The sequence below is a fragment of the Carassius gibelio genome, chromosome A6 (genome assembly GCF_023724105.1).
Source record: "Carassius gibelio isolate Cgi1373 ecotype wild population from Czech Republic chromosome A6, carGib1.2-hapl.c, whole genome shotgun sequence".
NCBI lineage: Eukaryota > Metazoa > Chordata > Actinopteri > Cypriniformes > Cyprinidae > Carassius > Carassius gibelio.
Window position 1 is genome coordinate 8,439,313 of NC_068376.1, and position 22,478 is coordinate 8,461,790.

Genomic DNA, 22,478 nt, shown 5'->3' on the forward strand with positions numbered 1-22,478 from the left:
CCTTAATAACAGCTAGGCCAAGGAAAAGAAGGAAAAATATATATTATCGTATGAATTTAAGTTATAAAGAAAATTAACATTATGCATATAGGGTATAGTCTAGTATATTATGTTTAACAAGGCAATTGTGCCCTGTTTAAGTCATAAAAAGTAGGCTTTCACCTATATACTTTATTGAAAACCTTTCAAACAGTCATATTGTTATGTTTATGCCATTATTTATATGTGGTATTTTTACCTATTTATTTATGTTTTGGTATTTGTCTTATCACCATATGACATTGCATTACCTGTGTTCTTAATATTATGATATATTTTAATGTATAAATTATAATATATTTGCAGTTACAATCAAATTTTAGTAGCTTGGTTGGTATAGCATTAGCTATATAAACTATACAGTGTATTGTTAGATTTAGTAAATTGCTCCTGTTGTCATCTGTCTTTTCAACTAAAGCCCTGAAGGAATCCTGATTCCTCTTCAAAAGTATGTAGACACCTCCTTGTAATTAATGGGGTTAACTATTTCACTAATTCCAGTGAAGACAGATTGTGCTGTTTTGGGAGGGTAAATCTGGGACATGTCATACAATGGATATTTTCTTACAGACTAAATTAAACTATATAGCACAAACATAAGATTACATGTGAACAGTCATGATGATATACTCTTTTAAGGCACTTAATTTGTCTTTGATTAATACTGAAAATATGCAAATACAGTTTATATATATGTAATTTTGATTAAAAAACAACATAAATGTCACAAAAGCACAGAAGAGAAACACTTTATTTATATAACCACAGTTCAGACAATTGCTGCCAGTTATACTGAATAAACCAAAAACTATCATACAGGACCACTTAGATTTGTTTCTGTTTTCTGTTATAAGTTTTAATAACTTCTGATGTGATGGGAGATGTAAAGCATTATATGTTCAGTAAAAAATCTAAAGGAAAGACAAAACAGCTTTAATTCTATGAATAATTCATTCTCAGAGAATAGTGCAGACACTCAAAGGCCGCAGAAGCCTATACAGAGTTTATAAATATCATATGAGGGATTGTATTGCAGGTTCCTGCACAAAATTCAGCTCATTGCTCTGTCATGCAAGTGAATTTACTTAAATAGGGCAAAATGAATTCAAAGTGCAAACAGCACAGACAGTTCTTTGTATTTCAGGAGTCTAATGATGGTCACTTTCTTCTATCAGCAACAAGTAGTTCTTATAACTATTAAATAAAATAATAATGTAATCATTATTTAATATCTTCATACAGTAAGGTCTCCAACAATGGTCTTCATCACCATATCTAGACTATTGCTATTAGAGGAAGCACTGTCGTGTTTATACCACTAGATTGCACTGCAGTGCAGACCTAAAATGTCAAATGTGTGCACAAATGTATATTGTCTCTCAAAATTACTGACATGGATGATTTCAATGAAATGATAAAACAAGTGGTGGATCTTTTCAGTGCATCAAATGGTTGCTATACAGGCATATGGTTGTCACATTTAGTTTTGTAGTCTCTTTTGGTAAATCAGTCGGGACACTTGTCTAAACAGAATAGCACAAGCTGGAATGTCTTTGATCATGGCAAACAGTTTTACCCCAAAACAGTTGCTCTTTCCAAACCGTTCTAGGCAGTAAGAAGAAATATGAAAATGGTGTAAAAGAGAAGAATCAAAGTGGTGTCAAATGTTTAAGATATTCATAGTTCCTGTGGTATGCAGTCATTCTCCTCATTCATCTCACACCGTCCTACACTTCTCCATTTTTATCCACTCCTGTTTCCATCATTATTCAATCCTCTTCCTCTACTTCACCACCCCCCTCTCCTTCCTCCTCCTGCATAAACTCCACCATCAGTTCAGCAGTACAGGTGGCCTCTCCCAGACTATTGATGGCTTTGCAGGTGTACTTGGCATCATCATCGGGACAAACCTCTGAGATCACCAGGCTACAGTGGCCATCCTCTTCATAGTCAATCTGGAAGTGACGTGTCTCCTTAATAGGCTGGTCATCCTTGTACCATACAATCTCAGGGTCTGGGTAGCCTTTATGTTCAGAAAAAACAGTAAATCGGTAAAAAAATTAAAAAAGGCTGTTAAAAATTCAAATGCAATGTAATTTACCTTTGGTCTACCAACGATTAACCCATAAGGGCATATAATTAAATATCAATATAAAGAGTAGTGGATATGGTGTAAGTGTAAACATTATGAATCATACCCAGCTGCTCTAATTTGCTAATTTTCTGACTCATGATGGTCAAATCTCCAACCAAATTGCCAAGTCTTTTTTTAATTATTTGTGATTTTGAACCACATTACGTGGAGAGAAAAGGGTAAAAACAATCCTCTCAATATTAGTATATCAGCAACTATTTTCAATTTAAATCCTAAAGAATATTAAAATTCACATTTTTTAACTGCTCAACCAAGTAGCTGATGGAATTTAAGGTAAGGTAAGAGAGGTAATAATTACCCTCGATCTTACAGTCAAAGCGGGCAGCACTGCCTTCAACCACTTCTACATCCTGAATGACAGAAGAGAAGCTCTCAAGGAACTTTGCAGGAGGCTCTTCTAAACACACACACATTTATTTATACACAATCAATATTTTAACATATATGACATTTAATATGCAGTGTTGCTTCATATTGGTTGCTAGACCATTAACATCAGTTGAGGAAACATTGCTTTGGGCCGATTCCTATCTAAGGATGTACTTCTTTATTCTCTCTTTGGACAGTTGTTTAGCTTCCATATTTCTGGTGTCCGGTGTGAACCAAGAGTGCTTCAAACACTGAGCACAGGTCAATCTGGCCCTATGAAAATGCAGTTAAAAGGGTCAAAGAATCCATATCAAATGCTTAAAGTCTTCTTCTCAACATGAACAAAATTTGAGTGATCATTTACTTTGCCCATTTCAACCTCTATTTACAATAATGTGAATTTTACTGGGATCTTTGTTAATTGTTAGCCTGTTAGGGTCTATGTCAAGAGCTCAAGAAATTTCAAGAAGCTGTTCAACCATTTTAATGCCGAAAAAGCACCTATAGAGTGCTCTGCAAAGGTATTTGTTTAACTTGGAACAATGTTAGTATTTCTATAAAAGTGATCATGTTTCTGAATCAAAACCTAGGCTTAACGTGCCTCATGTCCTTTTTAAGGAGACTGCTGATGAAGTCTTTTGCCTGATCTGAAATCTCATCAAACGCATCATCCTCAAAATCCCAGGTGGCTGAGGTGACATTGGCAAGGGTTTCATTGTCATTTTCTCCCATGAATGGAGAAAGACCACTGACACTGAAGATAAACAAGAGGAAGGGTATTAGGCAATAATCTTTGATTCTGTTAGCGCACATTCCATCAAAATGTGATATGTAACAGGTAGGGGTGTAACGGTTCACAAAATTCACGGTTCGGTTCGATACGATACACTGATGTCACGGTTCGGTTCGGTTCGGTTCGGTACGTTTTAGATACAGCAAAATGTAAAAACATCTCAACTTTTCAGAATGCCGCAAGCGCACCGCGGGTCATGTGACAAGAACTAACCAATCAGCTTCATCCTTTCCCGTAACAACGTTGAGAGCTCAGCCAAGATGAAGGATCAGCTGATCATAGTTGTATATGGATTGCAATTTTGAAATAAATTTAGTAGCAGAGCTACTGCAAGCGATTTTTAGAGCTGCAAATCCATTTATCCTTCGCTGAAATTTCCGCGTCTCATGGAGAGAGCACGTCATTGTTGCTTAGCAAAGACAGACGCCTCATGAGCGCTTCTGCCCAAGCGCTTTGGAAAGGAGGAGAAAGACGCGCTTAGCGTTTTCCATGCGTTTTTAGGCACGATATGTGAACGGCCCCTAAGGCGCTCGCTCACTCAGCACGCGCTGAAGGCTCGTTGCAAAATGTCGAATGCCTTTAACAGACCAGAAATATAAGATCCTAAAATAACCAACAGGTCTGGTGTTTGGGTTGGATTCCCTGTAAGCTATAGTTTCTAAATGCTGCAGGGATAGTTTGCTGCGTGCATGTTTCTCCTTTTTTTCGTCTTTTCCCAGATAGTACTGACGCATATATCCCAGATATTCCCGCTGTTTTTTTTTTTTTTTTTTTTTTGTAATCCCGCTGGTGTACCCGGTCATGTTGCAGATGCGACATACCGTTGTTTTTTTATCCACCACTCTCTTGCCATCACCATTATAGCTTAAAGGGAATCCAAAGTGCACCCAAACACCAGACCTGTTGGTTATTGGAGGATCTTCTCATTTCTAGTCTGTTAAACGCATTGGCTATTTTGCAACGAGCCTTCAGCGTGTACTGAGTGAGCGAGCGCCTGCTGAGTAGCCTAACATAAACATATAAGATGGTGTTTTTTTCTTCTTCGGGAGTGTCAGGGGCGTTGCCTGTTACGTTGTTTGGGTTATTGGGCTACCTTGTTGAACGCATATCATTATATTTCTTTCTCTCTCTTTTTTTTTTTTTTTTCAAATATAATTAATTACTCCAACGAACCGTTCGGTATACATAATGCGTACCGCGTACCGAACCGAAAGCGTCGTACCGAACGGTTCAATACGAATACGCGTATCGTTACACCCCTAGTAACAGGACTAAAAGCATCCCTTATGGTAAACATTTTTTTTTTCTGGTCCCAAAACATATAGGAATGAAAAGGTATACACTGTCAATTATTTTTTTTATTAAATAAATTAATAAACATTAATTTATTACAAACCATTTAACCAACATTTTTTAATTCAGCAAGGATGCAAAAAATTGATAAAAAATATATATATTTTCATTTTTTCCCTTTTTTTTCAAAGAATTGTTTAAAAATGTACCACAGTTTCCACAGATAATTATGTAGCAATGCTAAAAAAATGGTTTCTGAAGGATCATGTTACACTTAAAACTGGAGCTGCTGCAAATTCAGTTTTGACAGAAATAAATTAAGTTTTAAAATATATTAAAGTAGAAAGCAACAATTTTTAATGGCAATACTATTTTAAAACATTATATATTTAATCAGTATTTTTGATCAAATAAATAGCCTTGGTGAGAATATTAGTGAATTTAAAAAAAATCATTGCTAGCACCAAACGTTTGAACGTAGTGTATATATATATACAGTATTCATTATAACTATTCTATATATAAACACATTATTATAATGGTATAACAAATTCAATGAAGTGTGTATTCTGTAAAAAGAAATGCTAAACGTTTATTGGGTCAGGGTGGAGCAACTAATTTTTATTTGAAAAATGACTTTGATTCAATCACCTTCAACAAAACTGAATATATATATTTGTGTGTCACCATTGTGCTGGAGAGTAGAGCCTGCACTACAGTCAATGATGAGCCACAAACACTGATGCACTTCTGCTATATTTAAATACAGTAACTATAGCGTTAGGGCTGCAGTAATGATCTTTGTTTTAAGTACTTCATCACATACGTGTACTATATAACATTGAACTGCAGAGATTTGAGTTAAAGTCATGTTTTTTGTTATTTTATTGTTACTCCTTAAGTGTTTGCAGATTTATTCTAAGAAATATTTTTTCTAAGTGGACTCAAATAAAATAAGTTCAGAGTGATATCACTGTATGAATATGAAAAACAAAGAGATGTGAATTAAAGGATGTAAATTAACAGTAGCCACATTACATGTAACCCTGTTCCCAGTAGATTGCTGATATTTAACAGCACATTTTTTACAGTGTTCATTTCACATACAGCAATTAACTTTAATTTGCTTTGCTGTATAATATTGTAATCTATTTTACAGCAATTAGCATGATTTTTAAATGATTTTATTGCCACCTTTTTTTGCCATTAAAATCAGGTAAATTCTACAGAATTCTTTTTACACTGTAGCACCGATGGTAATAAAATTATTAATGGAACAAAAACAAAATTTTGCTGTAATAATAATTAATAATTAAGTATGAACAAAAGCATGATAATATTAATGTCTTAACTGTCATTATTAGCCCTTCATGTATTCAGTCTGTATATGTATATGTAGCTTATTGTGAATATAAACCATCAGTTTCTGACATGGCAAAGCTAGACTTCACCTACTTTTAGAGCTCTGCATTTACATGTTCACACAGACAGAGACGACAGAAAGCGGATCCAGTTTATTTTCTATATTTTACAGAAGCACAACGTTTTGTTGATATTCATGTGAGTGTACACAAAAATAAGGGTATACCATTTACATTTCCGAATGAAATATTAGTCTTATCTGCATGAGAAAAATTGCAGCGTACTTAAACTTTTTTTTTTTTGATGCATTAGGCTGCAGCCTGTATGACAATCTGACTTTTTGAAATACATTTTCTAAAAACAAATGTTAGATTAATTTTCTAATGATTTTTAAGGATGTCATCATGTTATATTCTAAAATTATTTTGGTTTTATTTCGTTATTTTATCTCCGTTTTACAAAACTAAAATAATTCCAGTAAGTTTGCAAACTGTCCCTTTGCAGTTAAAGGGTTAGTTCACCCAAAAATGAAAATTATGTCATTAATAACTCACCCTCATGTTGTTCCAAACATGTGAGACCTCCTTTTATCTTCGGAACACAGTTTAAGATATTTTAGATTTAGTCCGAGAGCTCTCAGTCCCTCCATTGAAGCTGTGTGTATGGTATACTGTCCATGTCCAGAAAGGTAAGAAAAATATCATCAAAGTAGTCCATGTGACATCACATCAGAGGGTACGTTGGAATTTTTTCAAGCATCAAAAATACATTTTGGTCCAGATATAGCAAAAACTACAACTTTATTCAGCATTGTCTTCTCTTCCATGTCTATTGTGAGAGAGAGTTCAAATCAAAGCAGTCTGGATTTATCACTCACAGAATGTAACAGATGATGCCAATACTCCACATGTCTGTCGGGTAGCTGATAGCCTCATAGTTGATCACTTCAGGAGCTACAAACTCAGGAGTTCCAAACAGAACCTTCAGAGAGCCAGAATCCTCTGAAAAAAGAAAGAATTTAAACTGTGCCAGAAAACCATGCATACTCTATTATTGCAGTTGTTTGCACTTGTTTACCTAGCCTTCGAGCAAGTCCGAAGTCAATGAGCTTGATCTTGCTTCCTGTTTTGTTGATGCACATGATGTTCTCAGGTTTGAGGTCCAAGTGGACAAAGCCCTGCTTGTGGATAAACTGGACTCCATCAATGATCTGCAGCATGTACTTAATCACCTCTCACTCAATCAGCTCGAAATCCTCATCAGCGATTCGCTTAAACAACTCACTGCCAAAAATCCTGCAGCCAATGGGGACCACAATGACATTATCGTTATGTGACACTAACCAATCACTGTTAGACTGTGATCTCAGTGCATTAGAACTGTTTATACGCATTCCATTTAACAACCAAGTGAACAGTGTCTGCACCTGGAGTGCTAAAAAATTTTCATACAAAGATTTAATTCTGGGCTATTTTCCATCATGGCTGCCAAGCTGAAGCAGAGAGCATCCACACTTTCTTCTGCCCACCTCCCTGTTTCTCCATCTCACTATATAAGGATGTGTGACATGCACTTCTACAATCAAAGGATGCTGGATTTTACATTCCACTCTCACCATACAAAGCTAAACTGGTGGAATGATTTAAAGGTGCTGAAAAAACAAATACCAAACATTTCACCCTGTTCAAAGACACCAGGGAACACAAGGTAGGTTCACTATAAAGTAAACTAACTTTATCATCACTCCCAATCTGGAGCATGACTGATGGCCTTTTTATGAAAGCTTTTATTCAGTCAACCTACTGTATGTCACATTTGTATTTCTGTTTAGAAGACAGAAGATAGGTTAGGGACTCACATTTCTAAAACCATGACTATGTCAGATTTTCCCTCAAAGGCGTCCACACACTGCACCAGTTTGGGGTGGTGGAGGCTGTTCATGATGCCAATCTCCTGCTTCACATTTTCTTTTTCCTTCTGCGAGAATGTCTTGATGAACTTCCCTGCCCATACCTTCTTGGTGGACTTTTCTATGAGTTTGAAGACTTGACCAAATTTCCTCCTGTAAGAGATTGGAGAAAGGCAATGTGAGTTGGAAGAAATATCTTGTACAGTAAATCCAAAATGATATGTTATATTGATAGTGTTGATGATGGATATGACAGATGCATCTCCTATGTTCCTAAGCGGTCCTCTATATCATAGAAATCCTATACGCTACAGTCTTTCTTAATGACCACATCTCTGTAATCTAGTTCTTTCTCCTCATCTGTGAAATGAACAGGATATGTATCAGACTGACCATGTGGGAGATATGTTAGTAAACTCTGGATTCAAGAAGGATGGAATGGTGGGCTAATTGCTTTGAACTTCATTCCATCATCAGACACAGTGGCTCCAACTCCCCCCTCTTCCTTTTTCTCTGGAGAAAATAATACATGAATGTTTATGAAAAAAAATATGAAAGCTTAGTTTTTAAGCAGTACATTAGCTCATCACATTTATATTTTTTGGGGTTCAGTTATCTGACACCATGGATATATGTTTTCCAATTAAACCTGAACAAAATCTGCCTTTTGAAAAATAAAAGCACCTTTTCACCTTTTTTTCATTCTGTATTTCTGTATAATGTGTATATGCATTTCATTAAAAAAAATAATTATCTGTATTACATTAAATGTGATGTATCAAATGCATTGATACGTTTGATGCATTTAAAATAGTATTGATACAATAAAGTGCATTTAATACCTTACATTTCTTATATTATTGATTGTATAATATGGATAATACTGATTCACTCATATAATGTTATGTTGTAAGATCATTGTTAAATGTAACATATATATATATATATATATATATATATATATATATATATATAATCAATTTGACAGAATAGTACTACATTTGACATTACATTTGATAAAATAATGCATAATATTAATAATATTAATCTTTTTACTTTTTTGTGAATTTCTCTAATATTGTAATTGTAACATGATATCTAATGTTTTTATTTATATTTTGTTTTATGATAGCAATGAGTGAACTTTGTCTAAAAAACATGTCTTTGAAAGTTTTTTCTTGTTGTGTTATGGGATATTATATCCTAAAAATGATAAAACAACAACAACAACATTAATCTTTATCCACATAGTGTCCTTTTATATATTATATATCCTGGTTATATAACAGAGCTATTTACAAAGAAAATAAAAAGATTGTTACATTTTCTGTAGAGACTGTATTGCTTTTGTTATGTCTAATATGCAATTTGCATGTTTGAAAAAATGTAATGGATGATGTCACAATGCATCATCTTGTTATTATGTTTATCTTAATAGTTTGAATATAATTATTTATTCATCCCATGTAAAATGACAAATAAAACACTTTCTATTTCATATTGTTACACAATTTACTAATCAGCCCTGATAACATATTTATATATCATTTTACACCATGTCTAAGGAAATAACTAGTCAATATTCATCTACGGGTGCATCTGAGAATTGACAGGGGTTCTAAGGAAACTGCCTCTCCTGATCAGCATCGAGGGAGAGAGTGTTTGTGTGGACACCGTCTTGCTGGATTTACCCTTACATGGGCATGCTAAATATTGGGTCTCCAAAGATCCAGGAAACAGTGGCTATCCACTATTTATTTAAGGTTTGATCACCATCAAGAAACAATGCAACATGTAAACCCCACTAATACTCCAGCAAAGTCCAGAGAGACAAAAAAAGGGGGAGAACAGTGGTGAGGAAGACAGAGAGGACAGTCAGATCTTTATGTGTTTCAGCTCACAGAAGTCTACCATTTTAGGCCTTCTCTTTGTCTTCAGTTGCTTCTTTCCTATCTTTCATGTTCTCTCTTATGCTAGGACACACCTGAGCTTTTTCCACAAGCACTGTGGGGATACATTGTAGTCTGTTCTGGTATTTGCCAATAACATCCTTTTTGTGCCCTAAATTATGAAATCAATTTGTCATTTTTTGATAAGAACATAACTGCAACATAAATGTGAGCCACTTATGAAATACTAGAAGAACGAATGCAGCAGTACAGCTAGTTGATTGTTATTTCAAAACACTAATGGCTGAGTTTGTTTTCTGCTCTGTCGTGATCCATTGTGTTAAAAGCCGGAACAAAAACTATAGATACAATCTGTCATCAGATACAGTGGGATGGAAATCCTCTCTGGGAGTCTGTAGAGTGCACTTGATAACCATTGTTCCTGTCTGCAAGGTCAACTTCTCACATGACAAGTATTTTTGAAAGGGAAATTGGGATGAAATGTGCACTAAATATGCTGCAGAATTAAGGACTAAATGCTTTTGACAACCATTTCAGATGATTAAAGACAACATAAGGAGAAAATGGACATAATAAGTGAGTTATTGTGGTTTTTTGGAAGCTTACGCAAATATTCACTGCATATGGTCATCCTCAAAGAAGGGTAAAACAAACACAAGGCCTATTTACAGTACGCTAAGATTGAATATTTGTTGTTCGTTGTAGACAAGATTTTGAATATAAACAATGGATTGCAATATATAAAGACATACATGACAAATCTCATGTATGATTATTTACATTGTCACAAAATGTAACTATATTATCACCCAGCTTATGTACATATGTACTTATGTATATTGGTCAATATGTACTATATAGAATATCTCCACTGCTTGTATCATCGTAAAATCGAAAACATATTACCTACAGAGCTAAATTTCATCTGCTGTCCCTCGCCAGGATTACCTCTGTAGGTAATTGTCCCTGTTAAATAAAGAATTAAATAATACAATATATATATTTATGGATTACAACTTAGAGTTGGAAGTTTATTTGGATAATATACGTACATAAATGTGAATTGACTTAACAAAAACATCAATGTAAAAGCATATACAGCCCCAGCTGTATTGTTTATAAAACAGTGAGCATATCTATTAGGTTTCTTGTCAAATACTGCATTTTTAAATAAGGTATATTAAGGTCTAAGAGTAGCTTTTCCTGCTTGTGACCATGAAGTAATCCAATAGAAGGAATGAGAAAAAAATAACCTCTTAAGGGGGGGGGGGGGGGGGGGGGGGGTTGAAATGCTCGTTTTCACTCAATATCCTGTTGATCTTGAGTACCTATAGAGTAGTACTGCATCCTTCATAACTCCAAAAAGTCTTTAGTTTTATTATATTCATAAGAGAAAGATAGTCTGTACCGATTTTTCCTGGAAAAACATGACCGGCTGGAGGCGTGACGTGTGGGAGGGGCTAAAGAATCACGAGCGCAAATAGGCTTTTGCGTTGAGAGCATGTGGAAGCTGTGACATTACCGTGAGGGAAAACCCATCATCCAAAACAAACCATGGCTTACAGTCAGATTCAGCCATTTATTTATGATCCAGAATCATAAAAGGCTGAAACTGAACGAGAGCAGCAGCAGCAACGACTCTCTCTGAGCGGGGCTCGAACCGGGGTCTCCGGCATTGGAGGGGACACACTAACAAGGAGGCAGAGATATTTGAAGCAGTTTTACTCACCGCCTGCGGTTCCAACACACGATCTTGACCCTTTTTCGTTGGGATTGCATCATCCTTAAGAAATAAACGATATGCAAATCCGTCGTCAAACTGGGCCTTGTTTGTAAAACAAGCATCTTCGAAATGCAGGGAACAAACAAAAACACTTGCACAACTCCGTTGATGCTCTGTAAAAATAATCTCCATCCACTGGTCCCTTAATGCTGTTTTTTTGGTAATCTGTGCAGGGTTGTCTTGCCCTGGCAACCAAAAACACACTTCTTTTGTGACTTTTCGCGATGCTCTCGCTCTGATCAGTGAATCGCTCTGATCAGTGAATGTCTCTGCTCTGCTCTACGGGAGCGCGCGCTCTTCCAGCAAACGTGCCCTCAGGACCCATATAAGGAAATTCCGCTCCATCTAACGTCATACAGAGTCATACTTGAAAAAAACTTTCCGAAACTTGTGACAAACCGGAAGGAGTATTTTTGGAACAGAAATACTCCTTCAAACGTACAACTTAATTTTTTAAACTTTGTCCATGTTTAGCATGGGAATCCAACTCTTTAACAGTGTAAAAAACTCAGTATGCATTAAATAGCATTTCACCCCCCCTTTAAAGTTAGCATAACGTTCAACTTGTCTTAAATCCTAAAAGGTGATGTTTAATGAATTTATTTGTTTCAAATATTGTTTTTCTTCTTAAGAAAAAAAACAATTAAGGAACACTTTTCACTATTAACTAATTAGCATACATATTGCTAACACATTGACTGTTTATTAGTATTTATAAATCACATATTAATGCCTTATTCTGCGTGACCATATTCTAGATCACTTAACCCTACCTCATACCTAACTATTACAATAACTACCTTACTATCTTTATGCAGCAAATTAAGAGTTTATTGAGGGAACACTCTTGGTTAATAGTGAATATGTGTTCCCTAATCTAAAATGTTACCAAAAAAATTAAAAATAAAATAATAATAATAATAATTAAATAAATAAATAAAAAATACTGAATAATTTCTCAGTAATCACATTTTTACAATTTAACATTCTTACAAATTTAAAAAGATTTTGATGAACCCGGCCCCTGCTTTTTCTAAACATACAATCCACCAGAACAACTGAAAACCTAAAGCACTGGATAATGCATTAGTGCAGGGAACACCCATTACATCCTTGTTTGATTTAGGGGGAATCTTCTATTGCTATTTCAGAACTTTAATTGCGACCCAGACCATCATTCTGTCTCATGTCAGTGGAGTGGACTAGAGAGACCTTAAATCCTCAGATCGAAAAATCTAATGTGAATGAGCTCAAAGAATCAAGATAACATCACTGGGCACTCCAGTTGGCAAAGAATCAGCCTCAGCTTTAAGATCTTTCCTCTCAGCATGTGATTTACAACACAGCTCAGAACACTATCGCAGGGAATTTGGGAAGAAAGGTTTTAAACCTGTCCTCATCATTAAATAACTCTACTGACATAAGGTTATCACATTTAATTGGAATTGTGTGTCACATTTAGACGTCTATCATCAAAAGACATAAAGAACTGTGTAGAAAAAACAAGATCAACAGTATTTTGTATTGTAATTGTGAAACTGCGGTCAAATGTATCTGCTTTCATACCTTCCTGTGATAAGATAATGAACTTGGATGCCTTCACAATTTTCCCATCAAGAATCCAGGTGATGACAGCTTGGGGGTCAGAGGTCACCTGACACTCTAACCTCAGCCTCTCTCCATCCACCACAGTAATGTCACCGAGGGGCTGTTTGAAAATGGGCAGCTTTCCTGCATCCTTCTGTCCTCCATTCACAACTTTTGTCTTTTTGTCATTTGTCTCTGCTATCTGTCCATCATTTGTTTTATTCGTTGGGCTGGCTTTCTCCTTTTTTTCAGTTTTCCCTGCATCCGTGCTGCTGGCTTTTTTCTCTGTTGCTGCATTAACGTTTTTATCAGTTGTGCCGCCATTTACACCATTGACACCAGTTTGCTTTTCCTTCTGGGGTGTCTTGGGTGCTAGTTCTGATGATTTCTGTTCTTTTTGCTCGGTCTTCTCTGGTTCTGTTGCTTGCTTTTTGTTCAGGAAAGACCTGAAGTCTGAAGGTGCACTGCTTGGAGGTGGTGTTACAGCAGGTGCTTTGGGTGAACCATCTTTCTTGTTGAGCAATGATCTAAAGTCAACCTTTGTTGGGTTGCTTGTCTTGATCCCAGACACTGGCTTAGGCCCTAAACTGGGCCCCACTGATCCAGTGACTTTGTGGAAGGCCTGCTCTGTCTGTGGCTTCCAGTCACTGTGCCACTCTTGTCCCACTCCTGGGACAACACCTCTGGACCAGAATGAAAGAGGGAGGAGAGAATTGAGAGTAGACAGAGGACATACAGAGGGAAGGAAAGAGATATGCGAGGGTGGGGAGTGGAATTGGATTGTTTAAAAGCTTAGGCTCCATTCTATAATAGGTTAATTGGAGACATGAACATAATTCATATCTATGTGGCATCAAAGTGTGGGAGTGCCATTACCTTATTAGGGAAACACTTCCGGCCCATGGGCATCAGCACAGCGGAACAGAGCTAGGAGGTAAACAGATGGCAAGATTTAATCAGAATCTGATTCATTACTAGTATGTTAAGGATACAAACACAAATAAAAATCTTGACCCTGTCAACATTGCCTGATTTGGGATTACATTCATTAAAAAGCAAGAACTTGTTAATAATGAGAAAAGGAAGAGAGTCTCACAGTTCCTTTGCTGGACAGAAACCAGAAAAGAAGTGTTCTGGTTATTCCGTTGGCATTTCTTTGGATGCTCGTAACTTTTTGACCTCTATAAAAATGTGGACCCCTAATTGGGTCATTTTGAAGATGCATTTCACTAATAAGAGTTGAGTTGCATGTCTGTATATTAAAATGTTACATAGTATGGGTCTGAATCTCTCTGTTACTCTTCTATTTGTGTGGAAGATGGACACAGCAATGGAATGTCTCCCAGATAAAATAGCTTCCTGTGCTGTTTTGCTTCACCACAAAGTGAACTGGTGTGTGATTTTTCCATTGCTGCTGGTATGAAACAGATAAACTCACATCTTTAAACTAACCTATTTTTTATTCTGTAAAAATCCAATCCTCAATTTAAAATATGTTAGGTGGTCCAGGCAGTTGTTGCATATGAGTAATAACTGGATGAAAAAACAACCAACTGGAGAAAAATAGCAGGAATGTTCTAGAATGAAGAGTATAGGCATGAGATGGGTGGATACTCTTTACCTTCTAAATATGAAAAAAGGAGTTTTATGTATGTCTGATATGTATCAAAGGAGAAATCACAAATCAAATCTTATGCCTGAAAATTCTTATTGCTTGCAAAATATAACCTATATTTAATGCACAAATAAACATTTGATATGGATTAACCTTTCATTGTGATTTTTACCGTTTGAAATTTTAGTCATGGTTAGTTAACTAAATACATTTTTTATTTATTTATTATTCAGTTGTTAGCCTTTAGACTATACAGTGTATGTGCTTAAATGTGAGCATACTGTAATTTACTATAGAAACTGCATTTTCTCTCAAGGGTAATTACCTCATACATTATAGCAATAAACTGACAACTGGTACATTTCTTATCATTAATAAACACTCATCTCCTCCTTGCATTTAAATTATGCCAATACCCATGACACATTCTGAAATAGTAAAACAACAGTTTGTGTGACAGAACAGAGATGGGATCCCGTAATATCCATACCTAGAGTGGTGTGAAAGGAACACTACTATATGCTTTGTATCTGAGAATGGAGAGGCTCTCATCTGGGGCAGACAAGCAAGGGGACACTGTTTACAGAACAGCTTGTGTGGTCTTTCTTCTTCTGAGACCAGAACCTTAAATGTCCATAAAGACTTGGACTTCCAGGTCAATCAGCAATTCTCATACCAGTTATGATTTAATGTTTCTGTATACTGTTCAACAATGGTTCTTTTTAGAGAATGTTGTCATGTAATATATAATGTTTCAGGCCTGTTAAGCTATTTGGACATTTCACTTTGAAACATGGCTTTTAATTATATAATCAATTCATGATTCATGGCTGTTACATGTTACAGCTAAATTTAGTTGCTATTCCTATATAAACCTCTATTAATATGGCTTTGGTATACCCCCCCCCCCCCCATTTATTTTGCATTTAAAACTAAATATAGATGATTATATATTTTTAAATTAAAAAAAATATTATATATATATATTCAAGGCCCAAGGAAAATATATTAAAGTAATGTGGTTTTACATTTTAGAGTAATTAGAAAATAGTTGTACATTTTATGCACATAAATGGAGGCCATGAGACCAAAATAAAATTATATAAAAAACAACTTGGCAAATATTTTTTAAACTATATTTTACAGTGTTTCTTCTTTATTATCTTCTTTATATTCATTATGATTTCAAACATCAGTCAATCTATGAAATCTACCAGACTAGACTGTGGGAAAAGGCTAGGTCTGCCATCTCGTGGTAGATCATTTGACCCAACCATCCTCGTGTGAAATGACGTTATAGAGAGAAACCTAAAGAAATGTTTTTGTTGTTGTTGTTGTTGTTATTATCTGTCTATATAATATAAGATAATCGTGAGGCCTGAATTGTAGTCTTTATTAAATCTTATTTAATGCTTGTTTGAACTAAATATGGAACAAATGGACCAGTCTGTACATAAGTTGATCTGTATCTCCAGACAGATGACGTGATTGGCAAGTGCAGCAGACACGTAATAGTGGGCGGGATTACAGTAGAATCACTTCCGCATTACAGTTGTTTAGATTTGGACCCTTTCTTTTACTGTCTATTATTTGGACTCAGTTTCGCGTTGTCAGAAAGAAATTGACTGAGAAGTCGCTCTTTATTTCGTTAAAAAATTTCGTAACCATTCATTTGCATAAACAGATTTACAAGAATTAACTTACTTAAAAAAACTGCAGCGTATTAAATCAGATTTCAGTCATTCTGAAGAGTTAACTGCCTCATATCTGAAAGATGTTAAAAGCGATTATCATAATTGGGGGCCCTCAAAAAGGTGAGGCATTGATTTTTTTTTTTTTTTTTTACTGTACAAATGTTATGAATGACAGATAATTGATACCAAAACAACAGTGTACGATGACGTGGCGCAAAGGACGTAGCTACGTGAGCGCGTCCGATATCATAAAATCAACTTAGCTGTACAAATTAACGGTCTTAATATAAAAGTAGAAAACATGTTGGAATATCGATATTAAAACGCATTCATTCATTAATATGCCCTGCGTTCAGGTACCAGGTTCCGCCCCCTGTCATTCGAGGTGCCCAAACCTCTGTTCCCTGTGGCAGGAGTTCCCATGCTGCAGCATTACATAGAAGCCTGTGCCCAAGTAAGACCATTGATTGTGTTTAGAGTACACGTGAAACATCAAATTTAACATTATTCACAGTAATCATTATCTGTTTTGAAAGTTTGCCATGCTTTATTCTGTTTTGTACAGGTTCCTGATATGAAAGAGATCATATTAATAGGTTTTTATCAGCCCAATGACGAGCTTAACCACTTCATTTCTTCTTCTCAGCAGGAGTTTAAAATCCCAATACGGTAGAAACAAGTTCAGATCACTAGCTATTTTAAATAAGGACAAATTGAAGCTCTTCATTGTGTTATATAATAACTTTGCTGCTATATTGATATTTTGTTTTACAGATCTGATAGCTCTGTAATTAAACATACAATCAAATCCATAGAATTAAACACATTTTCTTCCTTTTTGAATCTCAAGGTACCTGCAGGAGTTTGCTGCCCTGGGTACAGGTGGAGGGATCTATCACTTTCGTGACCAGATCCTGTCTGGGGGTCCAGCTGCATTTTTCCTCATGAATGCTGATGTATGCTCTGAGTTCCCATTGAAGGAAATGCTTCGGTTTCACCGTCAACATGGCGAGAATCATTGTGGAGTCTTACTTGGAACTACAGTAGGTATACCGTAGAGAGATGGTAATACTATATGGTCTTGGGAATTTAATCCAAATGTCTTACTGCAATAATATAATATTCTTTAATATAATATACAGTACTGTTCTAAAGTTTACATTTAAAACAAACAATGTTTTTTTAAATTAGTCTCCAATGCTCACCAAGAGTGATTTTTTTTAAAATAAAAATACAGTGTAAGCATTAATATTATGACAAATTATTACTATTAAACTGAAAAAATTGTAAAAACTGTTTTCTATTTAAATATTTTAATATATTTCATGTAAAATAATGACTCCAGTCATTACTCCAGTCTTCTGTGTCACATGATCGTTCAGAAATCATTATTTTATGCTGATTTGGGGTTTTAGTTTTAGATCTCACCATTGAAAATAGTGGTGCTGAATCTGATTATTAATTTTGTGGAAACAGAGGTTAATTGTGTCAGGTTTGTTTCTATATCTCTCTCATTGCAGGCCAATAGAACACAATCTCTGAACTACGGTTGCATTGTGGAAAACCATGAGACAAATGAGGTACTATAAATAAAACTGTGCAATATGATGGACAAACATTCTGTTTAATAAATGCCATTAAGAAGATGCTTACTTTTTCACAGTGTGCTAATTTTCCCTCATTTTCTTTCAGGTGCTCCATTTTGTGGAGAAACCCAGTACTTTTGTAAGTGACATTATCAACTGTGGTATCTATTTGTTCACACCAGATATTTTTGGCCACATTGGGAAGGTTTTCCAGAGGAACCAGCAAGAGAGGATCCAGTGAGTGTCACTGACATAATTCAGCCTTTGCAGCCTTCCCTGGATAGATTTACGTGTATAATAATACGCTGGTCTGACAGTTTGCACTGAAATGAGTTATTCCTTTTTCTCCACAGGGAAGAGCTCACTAATGGCAAGCAGATGCCAGAGGTGATTCGGCTAGAGCAGGACATCTTTACAACCCTAGCAGGACAGAAAAAACTCTTTGTCTACAAAACACAGCATTTCTGGAGTCAGATAAAGTCTGCAGGGTAAATCTGTCTTTCTCTCAGTTTTTACTTATCTCCACTTTCTGCCACTGTTTCTTATACATGATCTCATATAATGTAATACAGGTCTGCAATATATGCTAGTCGTTTGTACCTCAAGCAGTATCATCAGACACATCCTGAGAGACTAGCCACAAACCAAGACGGAACCCCCAAAATTATAGGTATGTTGCATGAAGTATTCGCTCTCTTTAGGTGTGTTTTTGTTAAACATAATTTACCTGTGTAAATATAGAACTGAATAGTTGTGTTATGAAACCATGTGCATCTACAAGGCCACTGAAAATGATCTGTTTTCCACCTTCAGGAGATGTTTATATCCACCCGACAGCAAACATTGATCCCTCTGCTGTGGTAAGTACATTGACAACAACTTATATAAATATATGTTTCTGTATTATAATCAATTTCTTTCTCTCTGTTCAGTTGGGTCCTAATGTTTCCATTGGCAAAGCAGTCACAATTGGAGTAGGTGTAAGAGTGAGGGAGTCCATCATTTTACATGGAGCCGTGTTACAGGTGGAGCCGGATGCTTCTGTTTTCATATTTGTAACAATGGCAATCAGACGCCAGAAAGAAAAGTGAAATTGATCATTAAATATATGGGTCTCTGTTTCAGGATCACTGTTGTGTGTTGAACAGTATTGTTGGGTGGGACAGTACTGTGGGGAAATGGGCAAGAGTAGAAGGAACTCCAAGTGACCCCAATCCCAACGACCCATATGCCAAAATGGACAGCGAGACACTGTTCAGGGAAGGAGGTCTGACCCCATCCATCACCATCCTTGGTATGAAAATCTAGTGGAACATGGATAGAGAACAAAGTACAAGATAATTCATCAATATCATTGGTGCATTTCTTATTATTAATGTTGAAAACTGTTGTGCTTCTTATTATTTTTGTGGAAACAGTAGTATATTTTTTCAGGATTCTTTGCTGAACAAAAAAACCCCAGTATTTTAAATCTTTGTAACAATATAAATGTGATCAGTTTAATGCATTGTTGCTGAATGATAATTTATTTTAAAAGAAAACCTGGTAGCACTTTAGTATAGGGTCCAATTCTCGCTAATAACTAATTGCTTATTAGCATGTCTATTCTTAACATATTGGCTGTTTATTAGTGCTTATAAAGTACATATAATGCATGACATCCATAATCCTACCCAATACCCTAAACTTAACAACTACCTTATAAACTATTAATAAGCAGCAAATCAGGAGTTAATTGAGGCAAAAGTCATAGTTAATTGTTAGTTAATAGTGAGAATTGGACCTTAAAATAAATTGTGACCGAAAACCTTTTACTGATGCCAAACTTTTGAAAGGTAATATAATATAATGTAGTCATATTGTACCTGCAGTTATTAATTATAACCTGAAGAGTGTTTTAAACACATCAGTGAGATGTACTGGTAGGTTTAGTACAGAAGGTGGAGCTGTTCGTTAAGAAATTATAACCATTAATCATCCTGCTACTACATGTGTGTGGCAACAATTTTTCCACAACAGGAAGTTTGTCTGACCATCTTTACTCTATTTCTGTTCTAGGCTGCAATGTGAGTATTCCATCAGAGGTCATCATTAGGAACTCTATCGTTTTGCCGCATAAAGATCTCAACAGGAGCTTCCAAAACCAGATTATCCTATAGAAGACACTTTCCTCTATTTTTTTTTTATAAACAAACACTGTAGGGTCATGTAGAAAGTATGCCTAAAGATTGCACAAAGTATTGTTTATCATTATTTAATGTTTATGTATTCGTTAGTTACAGTTCAAAGAAAAGGAGTCCACTTGTGAGGTCAAATTGTATTGCAGTAATATAGCATGAAAAAAATGGTTCAGCTGTGAATTTCCTAATAATTTTAGGAGTGGGAATTTTGTACTGAATAGCTCATTCTATGTTGATACAGCAGCCTTTTACACATACAGTAACATAACTAGCTTTTACTTAGATTTTTATAGTTTTATTCATTCATTACAAATCATGCATATCTGTACTGCCTTTTTAGGAAAAAAGGAGTGAGCAATGAAGTATTGTTTAGAAACTGACACATCTGAAGCCAAATATTTGGTAGGAATGTAAAAGATGGTGATTAAGTTTTAATAATAATAAAAAAAAGGTTAAGGATTTTATTTTTGGTTTTCTGTTGCAACAGTGTATTAAAATAATATAACTACAGAAACATCAGAACGTGTGGAGTTTTATCATAAAAATTGACGAGTCCCCTGTTTGAGCCCAATGCTTTTAGATTTTAATTAAAAGATTCGAAAAAATGAATTGAAAACACCATCATTCTTTAAATGTGTTACTGAAATTTACAAATATCAAATGATTTAGTTATGGAAAAAATAAAACTGCCGTACGAGTGACCAGTCTGACTGGTTATGTGTTTCTTTGCCATTTACAAGTTCTTCTGTGGTTTTCTATCAGCTAGTAAGAATTGCAGAATAATTTAGGGGTTAATAAAACATAATTGCCATTTAGTTGTTTTAATTTCATTTATTTTTATGACCAAAGTAACATCGCTGCAAATGTGATATTGTCTGCACTGACATTTTCAAATTAAGTTTACTTATGTACCAAATGTAAGTTAGATAAACAAGGTTTTCTTACTCCCATTATTTTTTATTTTTCATTTAATTTTGTCTGCAGTCATATAGAAAGGGTCTTCTTATCACTCATTATGTTTCTTTGATTTATCTGTATAAATAACTGAAAGGATATTCTGTATAAATATCATATTAATAAAGTATTACTACAACATTAACATACAATATCTATGTTTTCGAATATAACAAAATATCTTCATATTAACAAAATATCTATAGGGTTAGGATGCATCTGCATAGTATCACTGTGGGAAACCAATGCAAACTAAGTTCAGCTTTCAAATATAAATATCATATATATATATATATATATATATATATATATATATAGTTGAAATTAACCCACTAATTAGGAAATGGCCAACTTATAAGCTTTAATCGACAGATCTACAAAGAGAGATGCAATGATTTGTTAATGATATATGTATATACACTTATCTTAAAGCCTGTGTCAGTTATTGCACTGCATGCATTTATTCATATCCTTTTTTTTCTTTAATTTTTCTTTTTAAAGTTTTATTCTTAGAGAAGAACTACACTACCCATGATCCAGCAGATAAATAACTACCAATCACAGAACTCAGGCAAACTAATGGAACTGGAGGAGCTCAGCAGCAGAACCTTTCCTGTAGGAGGAGCCTTCAGGGTTAGCAAAAAAGTGTAATGCAGCTGCAGCACTGTAGACTGGCAAGAAGACGAGGCAGATTTATTTAAAGGCAACAGTGGAGGAGAGGCTTCAATATGCTGAATAAACATATGCTTTTGCGAGGAACCACTTATCGCCTTATCATTTATCACTTTGTATTTCAGTTGACAAATTTGGTTATTGGACCAAGAAATGCAAACATCACATTATGATTTTTTTTGAAGGACTCACACTCTACCTGATGAATCGTGCTTTGAGAACAAATAGTGTAACCAAACTTTATTTAGTGCTACAAAGTAACTAGTTTTCAAGCCCCTATTTTCAATTTGATTCAAAGTACTTTAGGTAGATCTTTGTTATTCTAGTCTAATATGTTGACCATTAGTTTTTTGTGTGTGTGAGTAATTCTGAATCTGCACATAGCTTGTTGTTTAGCTTGCCCTTACAGTCAGGATACATGGAAATAACTTAATACAACAGAAGACCCATGTCTTGTACGTAGGCTTGCATTAGCTCCGACAGACATTTGATTTCTTTTTTTTTTTTTTTTTTTTTTAGAATACACCACAGAGTACCTTATACATTTGAAATAATGCTTCATTGCTATACAGATAAT

The 22,478-nt window shown here is 35.1% G+C and overlaps 1 protein-coding gene and 1 pseudogene across 1 annotated transcript; one reads left to right on the forward strand and one right to left on the reverse strand.

Moving 5' to 3' along the window:
• Positions 1-1,309: 1,309 nt before the first annotated feature.
• On the reverse strand, positions 1,310-15,235 carry LOC128015089 (myosin light chain kinase, smooth muscle-like; annotated as a pseudogene).
• A 1,105-nt stretch (positions 15,236-16,340) lies between these two features.
• Positions 16,341-21,325, forward strand: LOC128015398 (mannose-1-phosphate guanyltransferase alpha-B-like). Its single transcript, XM_052599211.1, has 12 exons — positions 16,341-16,629; positions 16,866-16,963; positions 17,075-17,178; positions 17,360-17,552; positions 18,030-18,089; positions 18,202-18,332; positions 18,449-18,583; positions 18,668-18,765; positions 18,909-18,955; positions 19,028-19,120; positions 19,221-19,389; positions 20,154-21,325. Exons 1-12 carry the CDS (start codon positions 16,590-16,592, stop codon positions 20,252-20,254), a joined length of 1,269 nt encoding a protein of 422 aa, XP_052455171.1. The 5' UTR covers positions 16,341-16,589; the 3' UTR covers positions 20,255-21,325.
• The last annotated feature ends 1,153 nt before the right edge of the window (positions 21,326-22,478 follow it).

Excerpts from the sequence above, each read along its gene's own strand:
- LOC128015398 (XM_052599211.1), top strand. The coding sequence starts at position 16,590 with ATGTTAAAAGCGATTATCATAATTGGGGGCCCTCAAAAAG. Across the intron at positions 17,179-17,359 it reads GAGTTTAAAATCCCAATACG|GTACCTGCAGGAGTTTGCTG; the intron begins GTAGAAACAAGT and ends TTGAATCTCAAG. Across the intron at positions 18,584-18,667 it reads AGTCAGATAAAGTCTGCAGG|GTCTGCAATATATGCTAGTC; the intron begins GTAAATCTGTCT and ends AATGTAATACAG.